Source organism: Leopardus geoffroyi, chromosome B3, assembly GCF_018350155.1.
Source record: "Leopardus geoffroyi isolate Oge1 chromosome B3, O.geoffroyi_Oge1_pat1.0, whole genome shotgun sequence".
NCBI lineage: Eukaryota > Metazoa > Chordata > Mammalia > Carnivora > Felidae > Leopardus > Leopardus geoffroyi.
In genome coordinates this window covers 4,237,828-4,262,788 of record NC_059337.1, presented here as the reverse complement: position 1 = coordinate 4,262,788, position 24,961 = coordinate 4,237,828, and the positions used below count along the sequence as shown (strand labels likewise).

Sequence of the window (24,961 nt, the reverse complement as noted above, 5' to 3'; positions counted from 1 at the left end):
CGGGAGCCGGCCCTGCGCGCCCCTGCCCTAGCCCGTGCCCTTGCCCCTGTTCCCGGACTCCGGCAGGCGCGCGCTCACACTAGATCGGCTGCTCCCGGGGCTGGAAGGGGGGCGCGTCGGGGGATTCCGGAAACTTCCTAAGACACTCGGGGTCCTCTTTGGGCCGCAGTTCCCTGGGGAAACCAATCCCGACGCCCCTGCCGGACTGTGATGGGACTTGACGGAGTGGGGACGAGGGACAGGGCGGCGGCCACGGGGCAAGAGAAACCGCCGTGATCCCGGCTGTCGTCAGGAAAGGCGACCTGGGGTAGCTGGTGCAGGAGCGGTCTGGAACCCCCAAGCAAGCGCAGAGGCGGAGATGGCATTCCAGGCGGGAGACCGAGCAAAAGCAGGGAGGGAGGAGAATGGAACAGAGAGGCTCAATTTGACCAGGACATAAGGGGAATATGTGCCGACACCACAGGAGGGAAGCCTGGGCCCAGTTTGTGAAGTGCCTTTATTTTGCAGACAGCAGGGAACTATTAAGAATTGTAAACAGGAGAATGGCAGTATCAGGTCTCTTAAGATGTTACTGGAGACTTAGTAGCTGCTGGGGAGAAATAGGGACTGGAGTGAGGAGGAGAGGGACCAGCGTTCGCAGAACATTACTGAGTGTTTCACATGTTATCTCATCGTCCTAACACTGTTTAGAAAGCATTTATTATGCACAAGGCTCCTCCTGGCAGTTGGGAAAACAGGACTGCTGCCTTCCTGGCAGGCTGGTGAGGCTGGCCTAGATCTAATGGCTAAAGCGGGGGCGTGGGGGGGGGGGGGTAGGTAACAGTAGGTTTCTGTGGATGGAGAGGAAGTCAAGGGCCTAACCTAGTGTTTCAGGAGGATTACCCAGAGAAGGTGGCCAGGGTAAGTACAGATGGAGTGGAAGCGCACAGGAGGACTCGGTGACAGTGAAAGTTAGCCAGTCTCAGACACATCCTCCTGCGGGAAGCTTCCTTGGGTTGCTGGGGTCACGGGCAGAGAGGATGATGGCTGCAGGAGCAGGACAAGAGGGGGGCCCTGGCCTCCCCTACCCATAACTGTTCTACCCTCTTCCTGATTAGCCACCAGCCCCCATCCTCAAGGCAGCCCATTCCAGCTACCCAGAAAACCATACCTTGTGATTCAGCGGCACTGGGACCTTCCTTCAGGGGTTCCTTCCTGGAGCCCTTCCTTCTTGGGGAGCAGCCCACCCCCAAGTTTTACTCTGGCTGACAGCGTAGGACAGCTGGTCTGAAGTGGTGTATCTTGCTTGTCTTAGGGGATGCCAACCTAGACACCTACATATATATCACAGGAGCCCACGTAAGGGCGGGTGAGAGCACCAGAAAGGCCCAAGGCACATCCGAAGGGGCAATTCGCTGATGGATACCATGCAGGAATGAGGTCCCAGCCTAGCTGGATCTTTTAGGACAACCCGGCTTGTCTTAGGTTTTTTGATTTAATGTGAAATCTTCCCAATTTTAAATTTGGTCACTAATTCAAATTAAAAGAGCCAAGCCCAATATGTCTAGGGGCCCCATCCAGCCCTCTTGCGACAAACTTGTGTGCATCCTTCCTCCTCCTTGACCCAAAGCTGAACAAGATAAGAATCTGAAACCTGGGCTAGTGCCCAAGGGAATAAGTATCTGGGAGCTCTTTCATATTTTAAAGCTCCTAGCCATAAGAAAATGAACGTATCTTTCAGGTGACTTGGAACAGAAATTGCTGCTGCTTAAAATCCCTCTTCCTAAACTTGCTGTTGCAACAATAAGAGCTGACCTTCCCTGAGCACTCACTGTGCACCTGGCACTGTTCTAGGTGTTTTACCTGTGTTCAATGAGAAAATGGAAGCAAAAAAAACAAAAAAACAAAAAAAAAACAAAACAAACAAACAAACAAAAAAAAACGAAGTAACTAGCCTAAGGACTCCCAGCTAGAAATGGAAGAGTGGGAGCTCAAACCCAGACAGCCTTCCTGCTCCAGAGCCTGAAGTCTCTACCAGATGAGAACAAGATTCCCAGCACCCTGATGTGTGCGCTTCCTTCAGACTGATCCCAGAGCTCCTTACGTAGTGAAGGAAGGGGTGGCTGAGTCAAAATACAGTCATGGCCCCAGGTGTGGCCACGCCCCTGTGCTCCCTGCCCACACTTGGCCATGCCTACAGGTAGAACGGGAAGAACAGTACCTCTGACTGGAAGGTGTCCACGATCCACAGGGTAGGATGTGGAAAGCAGCAGAGGTGGAGATATTAAATGACTCCGTTAAGTCTCCACAGCTGGTCACTGGCAGAAGTAGCAGGAACAAATAGGCAGCATTATCCATTCTCAGAGTCAACAAACAGCCTTTTGAGCCTAGCTATGCCTGGCACCGTCTCTGTAGTCAAGCCCAAGATTTACAATACAGGTTTTAAGTGTAACGGTAATTGGCCGGACTAAGTTTTAAACTTGTATGCTAGGAGGACAGGAGGGACCCTGCAGTCTTTTATATGTTCAGGTGCTCAGTGCTTCCACAGCAGGCAGAGAGCTGAAAGAACAAAAGACAGTGCTGGAAGAACATAATTTTTCTGGTTGCAAAAGATCAGGAGGGGGATTTACTTAGGAACTCAAGACCATGAGGTAACAACGTAAGCGCACGGTCTCTGCTAGACTTTTCCCATGCTCCGCGCAGAAGGAAGCATGTTCTTTGTTGCCGCTGTCGTTTATGTCTTTTCAAGTGGGATTTAAAAATGTGGATCAGCCCCTCCTTTCATCATACACAAATGTAAATTTAAAGTGGGTTAAAGATATAAATGTGAAAGGCATTACTGGAAATTTTCTAGAAGAAAATATTAGAATATTTTATTACCTCGGAGTATGGGTGAATTTTGTAAATAAGAAACAAAAACCACAGGACATAAAGGAAGATTGATAAATTTGGCCACATTGGAATTTAAAACTTTGATTTAACAAAAGATTTTTTTTAATTTAAAAAAACAAGTCATAGACTTGAAGAAGATATCTGCAATGTGAGATCTATAAAGGACTAGTTTCCAGAATACATAAGAACTTCTACAATCAATGAGGAAAAAAAGACAACCTTATAGAAAAAAGGACAAAAGATGGGAATAGGCAATGGACAGAAACTGGAAACCCAAATGGCCAACAAACACATCACTAGATGTGTACCCTCAGCAATAACCAGGGAAATGCAAATGAAACCACAGTAGATACCATTCACACCTCTCACACAGACCAAGTGACAAAGTTTCACTATCCCAGTGCCAGGATCACCACCAGTGAGGGTATAAACTGGCTCCCGACTTTGATTTTTGTTTTTCTTTTCTACATGTTTTGAATTGAGGGATAACACGGATAGTATGGAATGCACAAAGCTTAAGTGTACAGCTCATTAATTTTTTACCTACATATATACAGGTAACTATCACCCACATCAAGGCCTGGAATCTTTACAGAACCCTATACGGTTCCGTCATGCTCTTCCCACTTTATACCTCACTCCTCGGGGTAACTATTATTCTTACTGACCTCCTGACATTCATCCTGCCTGTTGTAGAACTTCATACAAGATTTGGTCTCTTCCCCTCAATGTGATATCTGTGCGATTCACCCATGTGGTCGCTTGTGGCAATAGTTCAGTCCTCTGTACTGTTAAGTAGTATTCCTTGGTACGGCTATACTGAATTTGTTTCTCCATTCTCCTGTTGTTTGGTATTTGAATTGTTTCTAGTTTGGGGACTCATGAACACAAGTGCTGTGACCATTCTTGACGTCAAGTATAGCTCCTCTGGTGATTTGTGAAGCTGCAGGTGTGTAAGCTCTATGACCCAGCGATTCTCCTCCTAGGGAAACGTAGAGAAATGTTTGCACGTGTTAAAGGAGACAGGAGTAAAAATGCCAATAGCTGAATCATGTACAGTTGCAAAAATAACCACCTTAAATGCCCACCAGCAGGAGAATGGACCAATAAGTTGTGGTATAGTCATACAATGGGATATCATATATAAGGAAAAGTAAATGAAATAAAACCAGTTACAGAAACAGACATGACTCAGAAATAATATTGAGTGAAAAAAGCAGGAGGAAGGATACATACATACTTTACGATGCCATTTATGTAAAAATTTAGGGGCGCCTGTGTGGCTCGGTTGATTAAGCATCCAACTCTTGATCTCGGCTCAGGTCATGATCTCATGGTTCGTGAGTTCAAGCCCCACACCAGGCTCCGTGCTGATGGTGCGGAACCTGCTTGGGATTCTGTCTCCTTCTCTCTGCCCCTCCCCTGCTTGTTCTCTCTCTCTCTCTCTCTCTCTCTCTCTCTCTCTCTCTCCCCCCCCTCAAAATAAATTAAAAAAAACATAAAAAATAAAACACGTAGTACACTGTTATCACAAAGTACCATATCACATGTTGTTTAGGGACACATCCATATGTAGTAAAAGTACAAAACAAATATGCATTTTTTGCATTTTGCAAATTCCAAATCGGTGAGGAGGGAAGAGTCTGTGAAATGAGTATGAGAAGTATTGCCTGGATTGATAAATGTTTCAGTCCTTAAGGCCAGGAATCAGTACACTAGTGGTTGTTATTTTAGTCTTTAAACAGCACAGTTTTTGGGGGGGCGCCTGGGTGACTCAGTCAGTTGGGCATCTGACTTTGGCTCAGGTCATGATCTCGTGGTTCACGAGTCTGAGCCCCGCATCGGGCTCTGTGCTGACAGCTCAGAGCCTGGAGCCTGCTTCAGAGTCTGTGTCTCTCTCTCTCTCTTTCTGCCCATCCCTGTTCGTGCTCTTTCTCTCTCTCTGAAAAATAAACATGAAAAAAAAATAAATATCACACTTTTTCAAAGCAATGAGGGACAGAGATTATTAAAGGCAGAGGTGTGCTGGCAGACGTCTGACAATTGGCTGTGGGGAGGGCCAGCGATCTGCAGTATTCACCTATTTCTGTGGCGTAAATACTCCCACCACAGCTGATTTCCAACTACCAGCGTGACACTACCCAGCTCACAGAATTCCTGGAGGCGTGACAGTCAGTGCTCTGAGCCAGCGCCAGCCTGCTCCAGCACAGCACTGACGCTGAATGTCAGAGCAAAGGGCTTGGAAGGCCAGAGACCGGAGCCCTGGCCGCCTCTAAGGACTTTTCCAACGCCCTAGGAGATGGGTCGGGGTTGGATTGTCTTCATGTGTGGCTGTAAAGTGAACCCCAAACAACAGCTTGAAACAAGAGTGTCTGGCCTCGGACAATTTCTGCGGGTCAGGAATTCGAGGATGACTTAGCTGGGTGGTTCTGGCTCGGGATCCCCCCGCCCCAGGGATGCAGCTGGGCTGTCCGCCAGAGCCGCAGTCATCGGAAGCTGTGCCTGGAGCTGCAGGTCTGCCTCGTGGCTCGCTCCAGCGGCCCCTGGCAAAGCCTCAGTCCCTGGTCACGTGGATCTCTCCACAGGGCTGCTGGCTTTAGCTCAAGACATGGCTCCCGGCCCTCTCCAGAGCAAATGACCAGATGGAGAAAGAGAGAAAGACGCGGGGATGGAGGCGCGCTGACTTGTATAACCTCATCTCAGAAAGGACGTACCGTCACTGCGGCAGGATCCCGACGTGCACGCGCACGGAGCCTGATGGAAGGTAGGAGGCGATGGCCCGAGGGTGCGGATACCAGGAAGCAGGGATCCCTGGGGGCCGTCCTGGAGGTCAGCGGCCACACTGATCACACTGAGGGCTGGTTGTCTGAGCCACTTGTAAATGGGTCAGAGATGCCCGGAGTCTCAGCACCAGGAGCACGGTGAGAACCCAAGAGGCCCTGGGCTTGGTTTCCAGCTAAGGAAACCAAGTTTAGGGGTTTATTTGCGAGAACGCAGCTGCTCTTGTCAGGATCCCGGGGCCTCAGTCTGGCCTTGTCCTGGGGAGAAGGACCACGCCTCACCCTCGCCCACCCTCCCCTCCTCCGTGCCTTCCCTCTGCAGGTGCAGGTGCTGGGGTTCTGGCACATAAAGGCCTAGATCAAGGTCACCTTGCCCAAGCCCTGACGAGTTCCTTCTTTCCCAGAGCTGCTCCCTCACGTTCTCCCTCAGTTAAAGCAAGAAGACAATCCGGCTTATTTCCACATACACGGGGTGGTCGGTGCCTCTGCCACGGGGGTGGTCGGTGCCCTCGTAGCCCCAGAGAGCAGCACAGGCCAGCACGTCGGCACTGCCCGACACAAGTCCACGCCGGCCTTCGGGGATCCCACTGACAACTGGAGTCTGGTGTCAGACCGTCTCAAAGCTCCGTGATCTCCGAGCAAAACAAAACACTGCCGCAAACTGGAAGGCAGCCTGAGGTGGGTGTGCCGTCACACTCAGTCTCTTGCTTACACGGGTTATTCATCAAATTGCACACTTGTGATCTGTACAATTTTCTACATGAATATTATGTTTACATTTACATTTCTTAAATAGTATTTTTTAAAGCAGTCCCTTAAAAATACAGACAGGGACGTATGTGTCTTCGTCTTCCCAGATCCCAGACAGAAGACAAGCATTCTTTCTTTCCAGGTACCAGGGAGAAGCTGGGAAGGTGTGTGGTTGCTAAAAGTTCCAGCATTCGGGATTCTCGCTCAGGGTTAGAGCTCCCCTTTCTCAGAGGCTGTGGGAGTCCGGGCTGTGAGCTCCTGGAGAGGGGCCAGGGGGTACACTTCCGGCTCCTAACAGAGTCCATCTGGGACCTTTGTTGCAAAGCACAGAATCGTTGGTAATTCTCTGATGGTCCTGTTCAAATTCCCTGGGAAACTGCTCTCACCTTCTTACGCTGTGGGCAGTGCTGATTCAGTGACAGAAGTGAGAACAAGTCGACCATTCGAGTGGCCCTTGACTGGCAGATCAGTCCCATCTCCAAACCTGCAGTGACAAAAAACAGTGATCCCAGGGAGACTGTGGGGCTCCAAGGCTCCTCACGAAGCAGTGGCTGCAGCTGCTCTCTGGTGCCACGGAGCCCGGCAAGTCCCCAGAGACAGAGGCGGGGGTGTCCCCTGGGTGTCCCCTAGGAGAGGATGGAACACCTGCCGCACCTGTCTTTACCCTGCAGAGACTCGCTCGGGGATGGGGTAACAGGGCTGTGAGAAGATACCGCCAAGGGACGAGTCTGAAGCACAGAGGATCAGAAGCTGAGGCATCACGCCTCGAACTATCATTGAGTGTGTTCCTTGTAACCCAGGCAGTCACAGTGTTGGGGGGGGGGGAGGGGAGTGTTCCAAAGTCAGAACTGAGTTTGGGTAACACTTCCCTAGCCCCTTTGGGGATGGTTAGGTCACAGTGCAAATTGTCATGGTAAAGGCTCTGAGAAGGCCTGTGGGAAGTAACCTTGTTTCATTTAAACCCATTATTCTTAAACTTATTGATCACAGACTCTTGTTGTTGTTGTTGGAATACATGCTACTGTGTTGTTTTTTACACCTTTTGGGACCCCTGCTCACTCGGCCTCTTTCCTCACCAGGAAAGGCATCAAGGAGGGCCATGACCCTGACGACCACCTCCAGAAGGCTTGTCCCAGGGGCAGGGGCTCCCTCCACATCTTCACCGCACACGTGTATCCACAGAGCGACGGCATCTGCCACCGGGACCTTGTTAGAAATGCAGAATCTGGGGGCATCTGGGTGTCTCCGTCGGTTAAGCTTCCAACTTCAGCTCAGGTCATGATCTCATGGTTTGTGAGTTCGAGCCCCCCATCAGGCTGTCGGCTGTCAGCACAGAGCCTGCTTCAGATCCTGTCTCCCTCTCTCTCTCTCTGCACTCCCCCCACCCACGCGTGTGTACTCTCTCTATGCAGGCTCTCAGGCCCCACCACAGACACTGATCAGAATCTGCATGTTAACGAAATCTGCAAGTGATCTGATGCTGGGCTGTTTGAGAAGCACTTTCCATCTCTTTCCTGTTCTTCCCCTTCCGGGAGGGCTGGTCGGGTCATCTCCCCAGCAAGGTGGGGGCTCCACAGTTGACATATTCTGAACCTCGTGCCTATGTTTGCGGAGTCCCCCACATTATGAGTCTCTCCCAAAGAGAGGCCCAGGAGGGAAATCCAGGGGGACCAATAATCACCGGAAAGGCCTTGCTTTTGCAGGACCAAGGAGTTCTTCTGGCTTGGCCTTCCCATCCCTGCTTGGATGTCTCTTCCGCACACATGCCTGGGGACTAAGCGATCGTCACCTTGGGGTACAACCAGAGTCACCTATGAGAGTCAGTCACAGCCGTCCCTAGAAAGTCAGTAATGATCTTTCACAAGGGTCACATGGTCACACTTAGCAGCTGTCTCCCCTGGATCCCCTCAGAAGGAAGGAAAGCTGAGCCAGCACGTAGGGAGAAGACACTTTATTGGGATGTTGCTGCAGAAATAGCTACAGAAAGCCAGGAAGACTGGAGGGAGCGGCTCCCCCCACACAGGCCGCTAGGGGACCCACAGGGCGGGGGAGGGGCTGCGGGGGAGCCTGGTAGTGACTAGAGGGCAAGAGTCCCCCCCCCCCCCCACCGATGCTCTCTGGCATGAGGAAACTGCTATGAGAGAGAGAGAGAGAGGAAAGACAAGTGGGGCTAACAGCCCAGATGTCATGAGGGAGAGAGAAGCAGGGGTCAGAGAGGTCATAGCCCTCGGGAATCACTGGGTCAGAGCCTGCACCACGTCCTTCACCAGCATGGTGCCGATCACCATCTTCTCGCTGTTGACGGTCAGCTGGGCGGCTCCAGTGGGCCGGGCGTCCAGGGTCAGCAGGACCAGGCTCCCACTGGTCAGCGTCCTCCCCGCAAATCTGCGGTGAGGGTAGAGGAAGGGTCTCGGCCTTTGGGCATGCGACCCTCCTGCAAAGCAGGCCTCCCTAAAGCCCGCCTCTCCCCTCTGCTGGGGGCTGAGTACCTGTACTCATCAGAGGCCCCACAAGGGACACGACCCAGGTTGGCAACGGCAGTCACTCTCTGCACCACGATGTGGTCATTCCGACAGGTGTCTGGCAGCGTGAGCTTCTCTGTGATCTCGCTCATGCCTGTCAGCTTTCCTGAGGACAGAGGTCATGATGAGGGCGGAGGCCACACGGTCCAGAGGCTGGCTCCTGGGTCCGACCACGGGGTATCCTCACCAAGTTCTCCTCAGGCTGGCAGGTCTCATGCCAAGAGCAGGTGTGAACCTCTCTCTGTCTTGAGCAGGGGCTACTTTCCTCCTGGACCACACCCTCCTTTGGGAAGCCAGCCTCCCCACCCCACCCCACCCCACCCAGGGCTCTATCCGTGTCGTTGACCAAAGACTGACTTGGCACTTCCCCAGCGTCAGACATCCGGGAGACCATCCCCTTGGGAGGGAGGCACCAGTGGACATGGTGGCCAGTCAGCTTGGAGAGGAGCTCAAGGAGGCAACGGCTCCGTACCTGGCCAGGGCTCCCAAAGCCCCCAGGCATCCACAACCTCTCCTCTACAGGGCTGACCTCTCCTCTCCATTCACACACTCTAGGCCAGCCATGCGACACCCTGTCTGCCCTCCTGCCACCTCCTCTTCAGCCCCTCTGTCCCCTCCCTGCTGCTTCCCCTCTCCTCCTTTTGAGAACGGACATCCCTCTCCTGCTGCCCCTGCCTCTCCTAATTCCAGACTAGTGACATTTCCTCGCCCCATCCCTTCACTCTCCCCATGTCCAAGTCTCCAAGTCCCTAAAAAGTCCCCTCTGGAAGCAAGACTCCCTCCTCATGCCACTGCCGTGCATCCCTCCCTTACGTGGCCAAAGTCCTCCCAAGAGCGCTCCATTTCCTCAAGCCCTGGTCTCCTCCAACCCGCTGCAGATGGCCTCTGTCCCCCTGGGCGATGGCCTGCTCTCTGATGTGGGCAGCCTCCTGTCTGCTGGAGCTGGAGGTCTTGGGTCATCCTGGCCTGTTGACCACCCCAGGGCTACCTTGTGCCTTCTCATCTCTCCTGGTTCCCCTTCCACCTCTTACTCTGTTCCTTCTCTCATCCCTCCCCTCCTTCTTCTCCGGAAGCATGCGGGTTTTCCACAAGGAAGTTCCTTGGCCTTCTTATCTTCCCACCCATCTCTCTGCCAGGGGGATCTGACTCATACTCACAGCTTTGGCTGTCACCTCCATCACCTCTGTACTCATGACTGTGGCCTAGAGGTGTTTCTGGGGCACAGACCTGCATCTTCAGTGGCTTATTTAAACACCTCCTCCTGAATTTCCCAAATGCACCTCACAGTCCTCTTATCTGAAACCAACCATGATCTTCCCTCCTCCCCTGCCTAACCCATTCCTCCTTCTTCCAGATCGGGGCTCGGCACATTACAGACCACAGGCCAGATCCAGCCTGCCAGCTGTACGGCCCACAGTGGTTTTTATATTTTTAAAACACTGGGGGGGGGGGAATCAAAAGATTAATATTTCATGACATATGAAAATTATGTGAAATTCAAATTTAAGTGTCCATAAATAGAATTTTATTGAAACACAGCCACGCTCGTTCATTTTTACACGTTATCTGGGGCTGTTTTGTGTTAATAGCAGCAGAGCCGAGTAACTGTAGCAGAGACCACGTGGCCCACAAAGCCTAAAACGTTTGCTTTCCGGCCCATTACGGAAAAAAGTTTGCCGAGTCCTGGTCTAGGGGAAGGGCACCGAGTTCTCCCTGCCATCCCCACATACCTCCCTCTTCTCCTCCTCAGGGCAGCTGCCCACGGCTGCCCCCTTCCCCCTACCCACCCAGCCCTGCATTCCCTCTGCTGTGGCTCTCATCTGGTTCCCACCTTCTCTCACCAGATCTACTGCAATAGCCTTATAGTCACAGAATTTAGGCCAAGGTCACACACCAAGTGAGTGGCGGGGTCAGAATTTCAAGCCGGGACTCACAAAGCCCCATGTTTCTCCTGCTTAGGCTGTCCCGCCTCTGTTCCCCACTGCAGGCTCCCCCCAGTCCAGTCCTTGCTGTGGGTGCTGCCAGATGCCCCTTGCTGAGGCAGAGGCCTGAAGCTGGCCCCTTCCTCAGACACTTTTGGCGACCTCTGCACTGTTAGGAAAATGAAGTCTAATGAAGTCCTAATCTCTCTCACAGCAGAGGTGGACCTGATAACTTTGGTGACCCCTTCCAGCTCTGAAATTCTGGGACTGAAATGCTTTAGCACAGCATTCAAGACTTCCAGATGCTGGACCAAACATCTCATTTTCAGCTTTGTTCTCATTACCTCCGTGTACTACGGACTCCTAAGCTCCAAACCAAATTGTCTTTCTCCTCAGTTCCTGCAAACCTTCACCAACACGTACTCATGATATTTTCCCAAGCTGGAATGCAGGCCTAGAATTTTCTGCCTGGCTGAGTCCTGCTCTCTCCAAAGCTTCACTGAAGTGTCCCACCCTCAGTGAAGCCTTTGCCAGAGGCCCACGCTCTGACGATGCCGAGGCCCTTCCAGCAGGACTGCACCATGAGCTTCCGGGGCCCCAGTGGGTGGTGCCGAGCCCCTCCCTGTCCACCCTGGGGAGCACTCACCCTGTTCCTTCTTGAACTCATTCTCGCTCATGAACACGGGAGCCATCAGCTCCCCAACGGGTGGCTGAATGGAGACGTAGAACTGCCGCGTTTGGGTACTAGGAAGGGTGGGGAGGAAAGGGAGGGAGAGGAAATGAAGTGAGGCACCTTTGCCCCTCACCTCCCACTTTGGAGGCAACAAAGAGTGAGAGAAGATCCGAGAGCTTGGGATGACTTCTGAACCCAGCAGGTCACGATGTATCCCTGACATTCTGCCCCCTCCCCTCTCCAGCCCACCCTCCCACCCCACCCTGAGTTGGATACACACCACAGCTGGAAGTTGGCTGCCTGGGTTGAGTCACAGAAATTAATGCCCATTACAGCAGTGACAGATTCTCCAGGTGCCAGTGACTCTGCAGTGGTATGAGGCAGGGAAAGGGGGACAGGGAAAGATACTGTCACCTGATAGGTCTGGAACCCAGACCCATTCTCTCCTCCACTGCCAGAGTTGACTGCCCCTCTATGCACTCCTGGCTTTGTAGGTCCCTGGAGTATTTCCTGGTTTTCTTCTGAATTCTAAACACCCTTTTCCCACCCACCCTTACCCCATGTAAGTCAGTCCTGAAACAACCAAGGCCCGTACTGTCTGCCTCAAGCACCTTCTGCCCTGATACAAACGTGCTTGTTTCCTAGTCTGTACTATCTACAAGGGCACGATCATGTTAGATGCCCTCTCTGTGCCCTCATGGCCTGGCCTGGCCTGGCACAGAGGGGGCATCAGCAGCCACAGAAAGACTGACACTGCCCAGGAGCCCCCTCCTCCAACATGTCCAAGGCCCTCCGTACCGATTTCAGGGAACTCCTGGATGCTGATGCCGGCGGGCAGTTTGGGGGTGCCCACGTGCAGGCCCTTGATGGGGGTATCAGAGCTGTTGGAGAAGTGGATGTGCACAGATACCATGTGGGGGTCCCCAGAGAAAGGCTGGCGACTGAAGGTGTAGTCCACGGCCAGCCCCTCACCGGCTACACGGTGCAGCAGCTCCTGCCTCCCAACACCTACCACTGGACTCAGCAGCTGGAGGGGTGGAGGAGGGCCAGTATGGAAATGAACAAGGAGAGAGCCTGTCCCTGCCTTGTCCTCACCTGGGGTCACCCAGCAATGGGGACTCAAAGCTATCCCCTACATCACACCCCTCCTCCACACACACAAATCCACACTGTAAGATGCACCCCAACATGTGTCCCTCCCCCATCCCACTCACTGAGGGCACCAGCGGGGAGTCTGTGAGCGTCAGGCCCTCCAGGTCAGTAGCCAGACTGGTGGACACGATCGTGGGGGGAGACACAGGCTGGACACTGGGAGGGGTGACTGTGGGAGCAGATGAGGAAGGCTACGATGAGGGAGGCAACGTGGAATCGGCTTGGATTGAGCAGGGAACCCAAAGCTCAGGGAAGGAGACGGTTCAGCACCATGGACAGCGAAGCACGTGGCATCCTGGGGGCTCTTCCGGGAACACCAGGTCCTGTATCCCAACCCCACACCTGGGGAGGCTCTCCCTCTGCCCTCTTGGCCCCAAAAGTGTGTTCCGTCTGCTCCCCTTACCACGGAGCCCTGGGGAACCTAATCCAGAGCTCCTAGGGACCTTCCTAAGCCACCTTCCCAAGGTCTTCCCCCGTGACTTCTACCCAAACTCACAATCCTCTAGGTCAAGCAGAGAGATCTCCTTGGCTACCGGGGCGCTTTTGCCACTGGGAAGCTGAAAGACAAAAATGGGATACAGGTGCAGGAGGAGAGCACCTGGCCTGTTCTGAGTTGGGTAGATGATGCCATGGTCTATTCTAGATGGTGGGGAGGTGACTGGCCTGCCTCAGGATGTGGGAAAGCCCCTGGCCCATGAGCCCACCCCCCTCTCTGCCCCAAGGCTCTCACTGTTTTTTTCCTCCAAGAGGCAGGTTCCACCTGCTCCTCCTCCGTCTCTGATGTTCTCTCAGATTCTGATGAGCCACTGCTGGAATCGCTGTCCTCCTCTGAGGATGAACCTTCTCCCTGTCCCTCGGGCACCTTCTTCCTTTTCTTCATCTTCCTCTTCTCACCATCCTCCTCACTCTGTTCACTGGAGGAGAGGGGGTGAATGGGGCTCAGGCCCGGCCCGGACACACCTGCCCTTGCCTCACAGAAGAGCAGGAAAAGACCAGGAAAGTGGGGGGAGGGGAGGGAGCCTGAGCCAGTAGAGCCCAGCTGGGCTTCTATGTCTGGGCTCCAGTGAGAACTCTAAACAGGCCTGGGTCCCTGGTCCCCCAGTGCTTCTCCCTGCTGTTCCCATGAGGGGGCAGGCTCAGCACAGAGACCCCCTGTAGCCAGCCACAGCAGCCATCATGGGAGTGCACTGGGGGTCTGAAGGCCCCACCAGATCAGGGGCTCTTAGAGTGGCTAAGGCTGAGCATTCCCCCTCCTTTTCCAGAGGAGACCCCTGAACCCCACCAGCCACCTGGCTGGCTCCCCTCTTACCTCTCACTGCTCCTCCCCTTCTCTTCCTCCTGGTCTTCACTATCAGACTCACTGCTGGACTCCCCAGAGCCGCTCTCACTGCTGCTCTTACTGTCCGAGGCACTCTCGGACTCGGGGTCTGTGGAGGAACTGTCTCAGACCCCCTCCCTGGATGCAGACCTCCTTGGGCCCAGAGCAGGTGCCCTGGGGTTCCAGCTTGACTCAGCACTGAAGCTGCAGCCCCCTGAGCTGCCCCTGGCCCCAGATGTCAACCGGACCAACCAGGACACAGGTGGATGTGTATGGCACATGCAGTCCCTCAGGACCACCGACTCACACACAGATGCACACAAACTGGTGCGTGCCCCCGTGGGCACATGAGGCCATGTGAAGCACACAGAGTCCCCAGCTCTGCTCTCTCCTCACCGCTGTCTGCAGACTCTGTGGGGCCTGACTCCCCCTCTGAGTCAGAATAGAAGGGTTTCTCCTTCTCCTTCCTCTTCTCTCGATTGGAGCACTTGGTCCATTCTGGTACCTGGAAGTGGGGGTGGGGTGAGAGGAGCATTGAATCATGGCTGGGGAGGAGGAAGGAAAGCACAGGGCCTCTTTGCCTCTCACCCTGCCTCTTCTTGGGCCCTGCTTGGCCCTGTCTCCAAGAGGGAATGATGAGGTGGAGGGGAGGGGCAGCACAGGGTACAAGAGAGAGCACTGCACACAGAGCAGAGGGCACACAGCACACGGGCAGGGGGACCTCCGTGTATTCGCCCAACAGGCCCACGTGGGTCTCGATAAGGGACAGATCTTCTTCCTGCATGGGGGGAGGGTGTCAGGAGGGCTGGGCCAGCATGGCCAGGGCTCTCTGCTATCTGTGCCCCCCACCACACACACACACAATTGAACCCTTCACCCCGCTGACCTCCACGTTCCGCACAGATGGGTCTGGAGCCTCCTCTGGCCAGTCTGGGAGCTCCTGGTAGCCTGTGGCCTTGGCATTGAGCAGGTGGGACAGTGAGCCCAGCTGGAAGTGGTCCCGGTCTGGGGGTAGGGTTAGAGGTCAGGCCAGGAGCAGGTGTTAGGAAATGCCCTGGGAGTTGTCTCCCAGGTGGGGTGGTGATTCTGGCTGGGATCCCTTATGGAGGTAGACAAAAGGGGTGGGTGTGTCCTGTACGGGTTCCTCCACCTTCAGGAAGATAGGCCAGAGGGTCAGGTTGTCTGGCCTGGCTCAAGCAGGAGCTGAGGTATGGGGCAGGTGGGACTGCGAGGGAGGGTAGGGGGATGGTGTGGGGAGAGGCTGCAGGCCCATCTATTTGGTTCTGCCTAACGGGGAGGCAGACATGTGAGTGAGGCTTCTCTTCCAAGGCAGCGGGGGCTGTGTGCCTCAGCATGGCCAGGCTTGGAAAGGAGGCCTAGATGGTATGAGGATAGCACCTGTGAAGAAGAGGCTGGCCAGGCTGGGGCAAGGAGGGGAAGGCAGCCTGGTCAGGCCCTGTGGGGAGAGGTGAGCAGTCTGAGCGGGAGTGGGAAGAAGTCAAGGCCAGAGGTCCAGCCTGTGTATTGGAGACTTGTGAGCGGGGATGGGTTGGGAAGGAGAAAGGGACTTCCTCCTTCCTGGCAGACCTTCAAATCCGCCCCATCCCTCAGAATTTCCCTGTTCCTGAGGTCCAGGGAAGAGAAAAAAAAATGAACAAAAAGACACCCAGGAGAACCGAGCTTTGTAAGGGAGCCAGGTCCCCTTCAGGATTCCGAGGTCCAGGGAGCCAGCTGGCGGACTGTCCCCTCCCAGCCTCTCTCAGGGCCCCTATCACAGGACACGAGCCCAACGACAGAGGCAAGGCTGAAGGCCCAGCCTTTGGGCAGAGCTCCAGTGGCAGCCCGGAGCACCGGCAACTTTCTCAGGACTCTTAACAAATCTATACCTCTCCTCTGAATGCTGTTTGACTTCCCACCTTCCGGGGTCCTTGGTATTTAAATCTGGATACATAGTGCTGGCTCAGGGAGGGAGGTGGACGGGGGCGCCAGACAAGAGAGGGGCAGGAGCCATGCTGGCTGGGAGGGCAGGGACTCAGGTGAGATGATGCTGGTGGTGGTTGTGGGTGGGGGCAGGGGTGGGATGAGGGGCAGAGAGACTGGCATTTCTCCCGAAGTCCTGGTGTCTGGCTAAGACTGGGACCTCAGGGGGAAGATCTGGGTGTGGCGTCCTGGCCAGTTCCCCTCCTTTCCACCCCACCTCCCCCACCCCCCGCCCCTGGAGGTTACCCCTGACTTCAGCTCCCACCTTTGAAGGATGACTCCAACACTGGGGCTGGTTTGGGTGCCAGGAAGAGCTTCTTGGCATGGCGGCTGAGGGCCCCACCCTGCTCCGAGGGGACGATCAGCTGCCGGGTGAAGCGCGCTCGGTCACGAATGTCATAGTTCTGGTCGTACTTGGCCAGACTCAGCACATACTGGGTCAGCAGCTTGGTCTGGGGGACGAGAGGTGGGTCAGCAGCGGTCAGAGACAGGGGGGCCACAGGGGGCCCTGCAGCAGATTCTGTAAGCCCCCACCTCAAGCGGTGTCTCTCTCCCAGCTGACAGGCGGCTGCCTCCACCCTCTTCCTCTCCCACCTGCCCTCCCTTCACCCTGCCTTTCCTCTCCCCTCCCTGGCCCTGACTCCCGACCCCAGCTTTGACAGCTGCCGGGGGCCTGGTGAGAGAGGTCGCCCCTCTGCAATCTCCTCCCTCTTGGCTGTGAGCTCCACTCTTCCTGAGTCCGTGGTCCCCACTGTCCCAGGCCCAGCTCCTACCCCCATTCCAGGGAGGGCCAGCCTCTTTACTTTAGGATGCTAGGGTGAAAAGAGGTCTAGAACATTCTGCCGGAAATCTCACAGTTCTCAGCCTCCACCACACAGAGGAAAACTAGACAACAGAAGGAGTTGGCGGGGGGCACATGGGGATCCCATTGGTAGGGGCTGTCCTCATGCCCATTGATCCACGTGGTACATTCTGAGCAGCCCAGAGTCTCAGAGGCCATGACCTCCCATGAAAGGTTCTAGAGAGCAAACTGCCTATGGGTCCACTGTCTGCAATCAAGGCAGCCACATCCTAGGACCCCAAATCTTGATTTCTGCCTTGATCCTGGCCTGCTCTAACCTGCCTTTATGAACTGACAGGTAGCAGCTGTCATTCTAGCTCTATGTGCTATGTAAGGAGCTTCACACGATCCCGTGTAACGTCCACAACTCTTCCGAGAGGTATGTGCAATTGCTCCCACTTACAGACAAGCAGAGTCAGAAGTGACTTCTCTCAGATTAAGGAGCCAGTCAGTGCTGCTTCTAGACCTGGGCCCACCTGAGCCAGCCATCCACCTGCTTCCTGACACTGCCTACCTGCTGACATAGGGGGCTGCCCCATCCGGGTCTCCACCAAGCATATGCATCTCATGTCTGCACAGCCAGAGTGCCTGGGGTAGCAGGACCCAAAGGAGGAGTCTGGAACCAACCTTGGTCTTCCTGAGGTTTATGGACATCCAGCCACGGACATGGGTGATTCAGGTAACCCAGGGGGAGCGTCAGAAAGACGTCCAGGAGGGGTTTAGCCCCCAGTTGCTGACCCAGAATCAGAGCTGCTGCTGTGGCAAAACTAGAGAGCCACTGTGACTCTCAGGTACCTACAACATGGCCCACAGGGATCTCAGTGGCCTCGCCTTCAGCTCAGTCCCGTCCAACAATAGGAGCACCTGCAACACTGTTCCCATCACAGGAAAGTACTCTCAACTCCATACTCTCCCACGTAGGACACCTCGCAATGGACTTCATCACAGACCTTCCCCTCCCTGGGCCAGACATCGCTTGACTAGTCACGGCGGGCAGATGTCTTCATCAACATGTCTGATATCAAGATGCTGCCGATTCCCCTCTACAGACTTCCCAGCCGGCTGATCAGACATTCTCCCTCCCCCAAGTCCTTGGCTAGTTCTGGAAAGAAGTGGTAAAGATCTGCCTCCATCTGTGCACAGACTTAAATGCGTATCAGCAGTCAACATAGGAAGGGGCTGGTTCACCCACAACACTGCAGCATTTGCTTATAACAGTTCATTACGCTTCTCCATCCCAAGAACCCATTCACCAGAAATGATGGCATCCAGTCTGCACCACCCAGACCCTCACCTCGTTCAGCCAGGATGTGCGGGATTTATGGGTGGCTCAAGAGGGCCTGTGAGACACGCTTCAGTGCACCAAGAACAGAACAAGTTTCCTACGACTGGTGGGAATTCTTCCAGGGGAGAATTTTAAGTGAGGAACGTGGACTCCTTTTTTTTTTTTTTCTTTCTTTCTTTTTTGATATTTATTTATTTTGGGGGAGAGTACAAGTGGGGAAGGGGCAGACAGAGGGGGAGAGAGGATCTAAAGCGGGCTCCGTGCTGACAGGCCGACAGCGGCGAGCCTGATGTGGGGCTCGAACTGACAAACCGTGAGATCATGACCTGAGCCGAAGCTGGCCCCTCCACCGGCCTGAGCTACCCAGGTGCCCCACATGGGCTCCTTTTCAAGAACTGATGCCAACATACCTGCTACCTTGTAACCACCTGTTAAATCATACTGGGAAAGTGGCTCTTCAAAAACCTGAACCAAAATACATCCTGACCTCACATATAAAAACAAGCTCCAGGGGCGCCTGGGTGGCTCAGTTGGTTGAGTGACCGACTCAATCCTACCACCCAAAGGAACTGCATCCAGCCACCAACCAGCTCGGAAGCGAACCGTTCCCTGCAAAGCCCCCAGTGAGAGTCCAGCCTCTACCAAAAGGTCAGCCACAGCCTTCAGAAGACCTAGTGAAGACAGGCCTAGACTCTTGGCCCACAGAAGTCACGAGAAAATAAGCATGTCGTTCTAAGCCACTAAGTTTATGCTAACTTACTACACAGCAAGAGAAAACTATGATGGATTAAAAAAACACAAAAATAGAAAATAAATCTAGAGGAAATTATATGGGAAGTATTTAATTGACACATGAATGGGGAAACAACTTTGTAAATACGAAGCCATCGGAAACAGAAATGAAAAAATTAACACATTAAAGGAGACACAGATGTGCAACTTCTGGATGACTATATACAGGGACCAGAAATGTCTCCTAAGGCTAAGGAAATAGATTATAAGATTGATGGTGGTCTTTTCTAAGTGGTAGACCTATGGCTAATTTAAACTTTTAATTATTATTTTTCTGGGTTTTCCAAACGTGTTATGATGACCATGCATTACGCTTATGATATTTTTTTAAAAAGTTAACCTTTTTTTTTTTTTTAATTCTGCAGAACTTTATCAAAACATTCCATCCACTACAGAGGCCAGATTTGAGCCCCCACCAGGCCCCCACCAGGCCTCCTCCCACACATCTCACCTGACAGACAAAAAGCAAACTCATGCCCAAAAGAAGTCCAGGCAGTTGCCCCCAGGTGCCACACCCCCAGGTGCTATAATGACCACCTTCACATCAAGCCTTCTGTCAGTCCATCTATTATCAGAGCTTTTGTGACCTCTGGCCTGGAACCGGATTATCCGCTGAATCAGAGCGGGGCAGAACCTCATCTTGGCCACCGCCCAGGCCTCAGCCTGGGCCGGGATCTGGTATGCGCTGGGGGTCAGTAAGCTGGGAATGACTGGGATTGCTGTGACCCGTAGCAGGCCCAGAATGTCACCCATAATACTGGCAGGGGGAAGCATCACCACTGTTTTGCAAGAACATCCTCCCAGAATGCCAAGGATTCCCTTTTCTCCACCACGCTGAGAACAGGCTGGGAAGCAAAAACGGAAACAGGGAGGGTGGGAGAGAGGAGAAAACTCTCTTTATCGAATCCAAGAACCACTCTAAAGGGCCTGTGCCTGGGAGGACCCACCTTCAGATAAAGGGTGCCTGGAGGTCAGTATCCATTTGCCCGAACAGCCTACCCTGGGTGCCCTGTTGGGGCTGTGACCCCTGTGGCCTGTCGAGGAGAAGGGTTCAGCTGAACACACCTGAACTCTCTGTGCCAACCCTGATGACAGTTCTCACTGCTCTGCGTTACGTACTGTTCTCCCTACTTGGCTGTGAGCATTCGGAGGTCAGTAAACATGTCTCGCTGATGGCCACTATCCCAGGACACAGCTCAGTGCCAGGCATATAACTCACAGGTCAGCACTCGGGAAATACACGCCAGATAAAGCAATGAAAAGGTGAACACATAGCTAAGAGTGACAACTCGGGGAAACGCCGCGTGGGCACACCCAGACTCATGAGAACGCGCGGACATCACACATCGCCACTCTGGGGCTCAGGATTCCTGCTGGGTCCTCAGCCTAACTGGGTGGCTCCCCGCCCATACGGCTTCATCTTTTCAAATGTTCCTCCCACCTGTTACTGCCTCCCCTCTGAAGAAAGGAGGCACACCAATATTTGTTCAGTGACTGAATGCTTCCCCACAGCCTTCTCTTTGCAACCTGCTTCACCCACGATACCGATGCTGGCAGACTAGGTCCCTCATTGCTCCCAAGGGTGACTGGTGCCTGTTCCAACTCCTGATGAGTATCCCAGCCCATGATGGCCCTGCCTCCCCAGCTCGAGTCCTTGGGCCCACCCTTGTCACCATGGATCAAAGGAAACACTGAAGAAGCACAGGTGCCCCCATCCAAAGACTCCATGGGACGACAAAGAGGCCACCTGCAGGCCAGCAGGGACGTCACAATCTCCAGGGTGTAGCCAAGCTGCTGACCCCAGCCACCTGCGCAGATACTTTGCTCCACAGGTTGCCAAACTTTTTCTAGAAAGGGCAGAGAGTAACTATTTTACGCTTTGTGGACCATATAGACTCTTGCAACTAGTCAACTCTGCTGTTGTAGCACAAAAGCACCCATAGACAATAAATGAATGAATGAAGATGGCTGTGCCCCAATAAAACTTTATTTACAAACACAGACAGCAGGCTGGATTTGGTCCACGGGAGATATAGTTTGCCAGCCTCTACTTCCCTTAATTGAGTGGGGCAGTGAGTGTGGGAATGGTCATGGCCCTTGGTGTCTCCAACCCCTGTAAGCTCTGCACGTTACACTTAATTCTTAGGAGAACCTCCTGGGACCATCTCAGGAGTTCACCCAAGAAGCTTCTTATATCCTGATATTCCAGCTTAGTGGAGCCATGCCCTTGGCTATGCAGAGATTTGCCCTCATATCCCTGGCACAGACTGGCCAAACATCACCAAGCTTTGGGAGTAAGGACAGATCACATCTCGTGGAACACATGTTCTCCCATCGGCGCGTGTCATTGCTGGCTCCTCCCTCGCTCCCACTCAGCTGTGGTTCTTTAGGGCCCCATTGTTCCAAAGGCAGCAAGTAGGAACACTCCCACAGGTGGACTGGAGGTCACAGCCCCGTAGGAGAGCCTCTTCACCTGTGGCCACCACCCCCACCCAGCCCTTGAGAGCAGCCGTGGACATGGGGACACTGGTTACCGGGAGAGACCAGACGTTTGCCCTGAACCCTCTCATCAGAAAGAGAGGCTGGAGTTCACACCTACCTGGTGAGGGTCCACTGACTCCTCCCTGGGCCATTTCTGGGGCCCGGCGTGTTTTAGGGGGCATCTCTCAAGCCTTACCTGCTTAGAGTTAGTCAGGTAGAGCTTGGCTGCCAGGTTGATGATCTGCAGCTTGACGATGTCCTCCTCTGCCGTGAAGGACTTGGCCATCTTTCTCAGGACGTCAGGCGCGATCTTGGGGACGTGCTCACAGTACTCGCCGATGAGCCACAGGATGCTGGCCCGGGCCATGGGCACCTGTGGGTGCGTAAGAGGAGTCAGGACTGGGGTTCGTGTGGAGATGTGGGTGGGCATGTGGCCTGCCAGGGAAATGGCATTCCTCCCGTGTGTGCTGGGCCAGGAACTGCAGGGTTCACACCCCTGTCCCGTGGGACAGACTAGAAGGTGAACGTTTCCTAAGCAGCATCCCCCCTCTGCCCTGGGGGTTCGCTAGCAAGCGCAGAGCTTCCAAACCCCAAAGTCCGTCCTGGTTTTGTCTAAAAGACCGATTTCCTAGATCCGTTGTACCCTCCGTGCTTTAGTTCCATGCTATTCTTCCCGAACCTCCAAGGAATACCTTATCTTAGTGCTTCAAGTTACTGGTGCAACAGCAACACGCTAGGTTTTTCCAGTGCACCATCGGCCACCCTCGGCCAGAGCTTTGGAGAAAACATGAGCAGCGGTACAGGTCAGGGAGCTCAGCAAGGGACCCTCAAGGGGAAAGGGAATCTTGGGCAACGAGTCAGGGTTGCCTGGTCCCATCTTTTCCCTTTTTCCACCTGCAGGCCCTTTCAGAGCCAGCACGGAAGGTGTGGAAGTTGGTTTCATTAGGGCTAGCATGTTTCATCGCGGGGTTTTAAAATCATGGGGAGGAGGCCGGGATGGGAGGGCAACACAGAAGGTTCCTCCCTCGCCTGGATGTTGTCCGTGAGCTTTGCCAGGTGCTTGATGATCTCTCCGTGCTGCGCGGGCTGCATCTGCAGCAGCTTCTTAATGACAACCACCGACTCTGCGACCACCAGCTCTGCGGAGCGGGAAGGGAGAGTGTGGGCCCGGGGCGCTCACATGACCACACGCAGGTAGACGGACACCCCTGCAATGCCCCCAGACCCTTGGCTCTCTTCCACAACCCTGTGCACTCCTCTGGTGGCCCTCGGGGACGCAGGAACACTTAAGACACGCGTGGAGGTGGACAGAGGGACGAACACGCATTGTGCCTGGACGGATAGGTGCACACCCTCTGGTCATCCAAGTTGGACACGCAGACAAGCACTGACCGTCGCGGTTGGACAGCAGCTGCACCAGGCCGTTGAGACAGGTGTCACGGACTCGGCCGATGTTGGTTGCACAGCGTCCAATGGCCTGGATAGTGGCTGCTACAAAGTCCTTGTCCATGCTGCGAATGTACGTCTGTGGGACACCACAACAGAGTGATCCCCAGCAGGCAGTGACCCTCAGTGATTCTGCCGGCTTGCGGGTGACCTTCAGGGAAGCTTGTCACCCCTCATTCAATCACTCATCATGCTAGAGACTAAACTCTGGGAGAGAGAGTGACGCCCTCAGCCACCGTGCGTGTCCCTTAGCCCAGAGCCAGCAGAAGGCTCTGGGAGGGGACCTAAGACAACACTTTTTCCATTTTGGGCTCATAAGAGAAAGTTGGCCCATCGGGACGATTCTCACTGAGCACGAGGAGCTGCGGGCACCTCTCGTGGACCCTCCGGCAGGCAGGTAGGCCCCAGCCCGACCTGAACTCCCGTAGGACAGTAGGGGTGTTGGGCCCCGGCCCTACCTGGAACTCCCGTAGGACAGTAGGGGTGTTGGTCTCATTGGCCAGGTTGGTCAACACTTCCAGCTGCAGGGAGACAGAAAGCGGGCAGGGTGGCCCGCAGGGTTTCTGTGCCCCCAAACCCCTCATTCCAAACACACTTCACAGACCGGAAAACAATCCCACGGACGGCCCTGCGTCATCCTTAAACTGGTGAAGGAGATGACAGACTGGGAAACTTTCCCAAAAGGCAGGAGGACCAGTTTGTCTCTTAAATGGATGCCCTGACAGAGGACGCTTATAGAATGATCCTGTCACCTCTCCGCCTCCATGGAAAACAAAGCCTCCTGTTGCTTTTAGGCTAAAGAGCAATGTCCTTACCATGGTCTATAAACCCCTGTGGGATCTGACCTCTGTCTACCTCTGTTTTCACACCACTCTCCCCTTTGCCCTCTATGCCCCAGTCATACTGGCCTCTTGTCAGACCTCTTCCTGCCTCAGAGCCTTTGCATATACTGGTTCTTCTGTGGGGAGCAATTCTTGCCATTCCTGCCCCTGCACTTGCATAGACAATTCATATTCATTTCTCGGGCCTCAGCTCAAGCCTTGCTTCCTAGAGGAAAGCTTCCCTGACACAAGACTAGACGCCGTCCTAGTCTATGCTCTGACAGCCCTCTCCACTTCTCTTTCTTACCATATTTCTCAAGTGGCTTTTTACATTTGTTGTGTGATTGGCTGCTCAGTGTCTCCTTCTCACCCCAACTAGACCGTCAGCTCCCCAAAGACAAGGTGTCTGATGAGTTTGCCACGGCTCGTACCCCTAGATCTAGCTGTAACTGACACAGAGTAGATGTTCAGAGAGTCGCGATTAACTGGTGCTGAATGAAAACTACTCCATAAGAGCAGGCAGAGCCTGAATGGAATGTGGGTATGGGCTTCTGACACTTTTTCTGTGGGTGTATGTTTGCATAAAAGCCTGAGGGGGAAGATGTGTGGGGGCGAGAACACCGTGGGTGGAAGACAAGAGACTGTAGCTAGCAAAGTATGAATTCTGGAATCAGCAGGACTGACTCTGGGGTAGCAACCTCACCTCCTGGGGTCTGCATTTTTAGAAAATGGAGAAAATGTACACTTCCTGAGGTTATTATGAAAATCAGGTTACTTCACATATGAAAAGTGGCAGATATCTATTGGATAACAGGCAAAGGGCAGCTCCCTCCCCCGCCCCGGCCCCCATTAGCCCAGCTTCCTGGGCCAATACTCCTGGGTGGAGTGGCCACAGGTTCAGAAATAGGCAGGCCCCAAGGTGGCCACTGTGGATATCCCAGCGGGTCGGTGGGGGCAGGAAGGGGGCGGAAAGGCCGCAGGCACTTCTGTCCATCGCTCACCTTCAGGATCTTGATCTGGGTGGGGTCGGTGGATCTGATGTAGAAGCTCTTCAGGTAGGGCTCAAACATACCCTGTTGTGAGAGAAGCAGCCCCAAGGAGCTCCACCGCAGCCCCAGACTGGGGCTTCTCCAGAGCTACCCCACCTCTCCCGTTCTGGGGCCCAGAATCCTTCCTGCCTCATCGCTGCCCTTCCCACTCCCCTCTCAGATCTGACCAGGACTTTCTTTGCCAGATTTTCCTCCCTCGGCGGCCCTCAGGACCGAGACCCTGCTTCTCCTCCGTGTTTGGGGTCTCCCGTTTGCATTCTCTCCACAGCGAAGGCACT

General features: G+C 54.0%; 1 protein-coding gene across 3 annotated transcripts in view; it reads right to left on the bottom strand.

The window, feature by feature from the left end:
• Positions 1–8,337: 8,337 nt before the first annotated feature.
• AP3B2 (adaptor related protein complex 3 subunit beta 2) overlaps positions 8,338–24,961 on the bottom strand; it is a 34,063-nt gene continuing 17,439 nt past the window's right edge. For 2 of the 3 annotated variants that reach the window (XM_045448617.1, XM_045448616.1), the window contains exons 10-26: positions 24,636–24,707; positions 23,272–23,334; positions 22,760–22,892; positions 22,397–22,506; positions 21,564–21,740; positions 16,234–16,420; positions 14,875–14,993; positions 14,385–14,493; positions 13,980–14,097; positions 13,401–13,584; positions 13,167–13,227; positions 12,733–12,839; positions 12,317–12,545; positions 11,799–11,883; positions 11,492–11,589; positions 8,891–9,029; positions 8,338–8,786 (exon numbers count right to left, since the gene is read on the bottom strand). In XM_045448617.1, the coding sequence (XP_045304573.1) occupies positions 8,636–8,786; positions 8,891–9,029; positions 11,492–11,589; positions 11,799–11,883; positions 12,317–12,545; positions 12,733–12,839; positions 13,167–13,227; positions 13,401–13,584; positions 13,980–14,097; positions 14,385–14,493; positions 14,875–14,993; positions 16,234–16,420; positions 21,564–21,740; positions 22,397–22,506; positions 22,760–22,892; positions 23,272–23,334; positions 24,636–24,707 (2,142 nt within the window). In that variant the 3' untranslated portion in view covers positions 8,338–8,635. The other variant, XM_045448618.1, reaches the window with a different exon arrangement.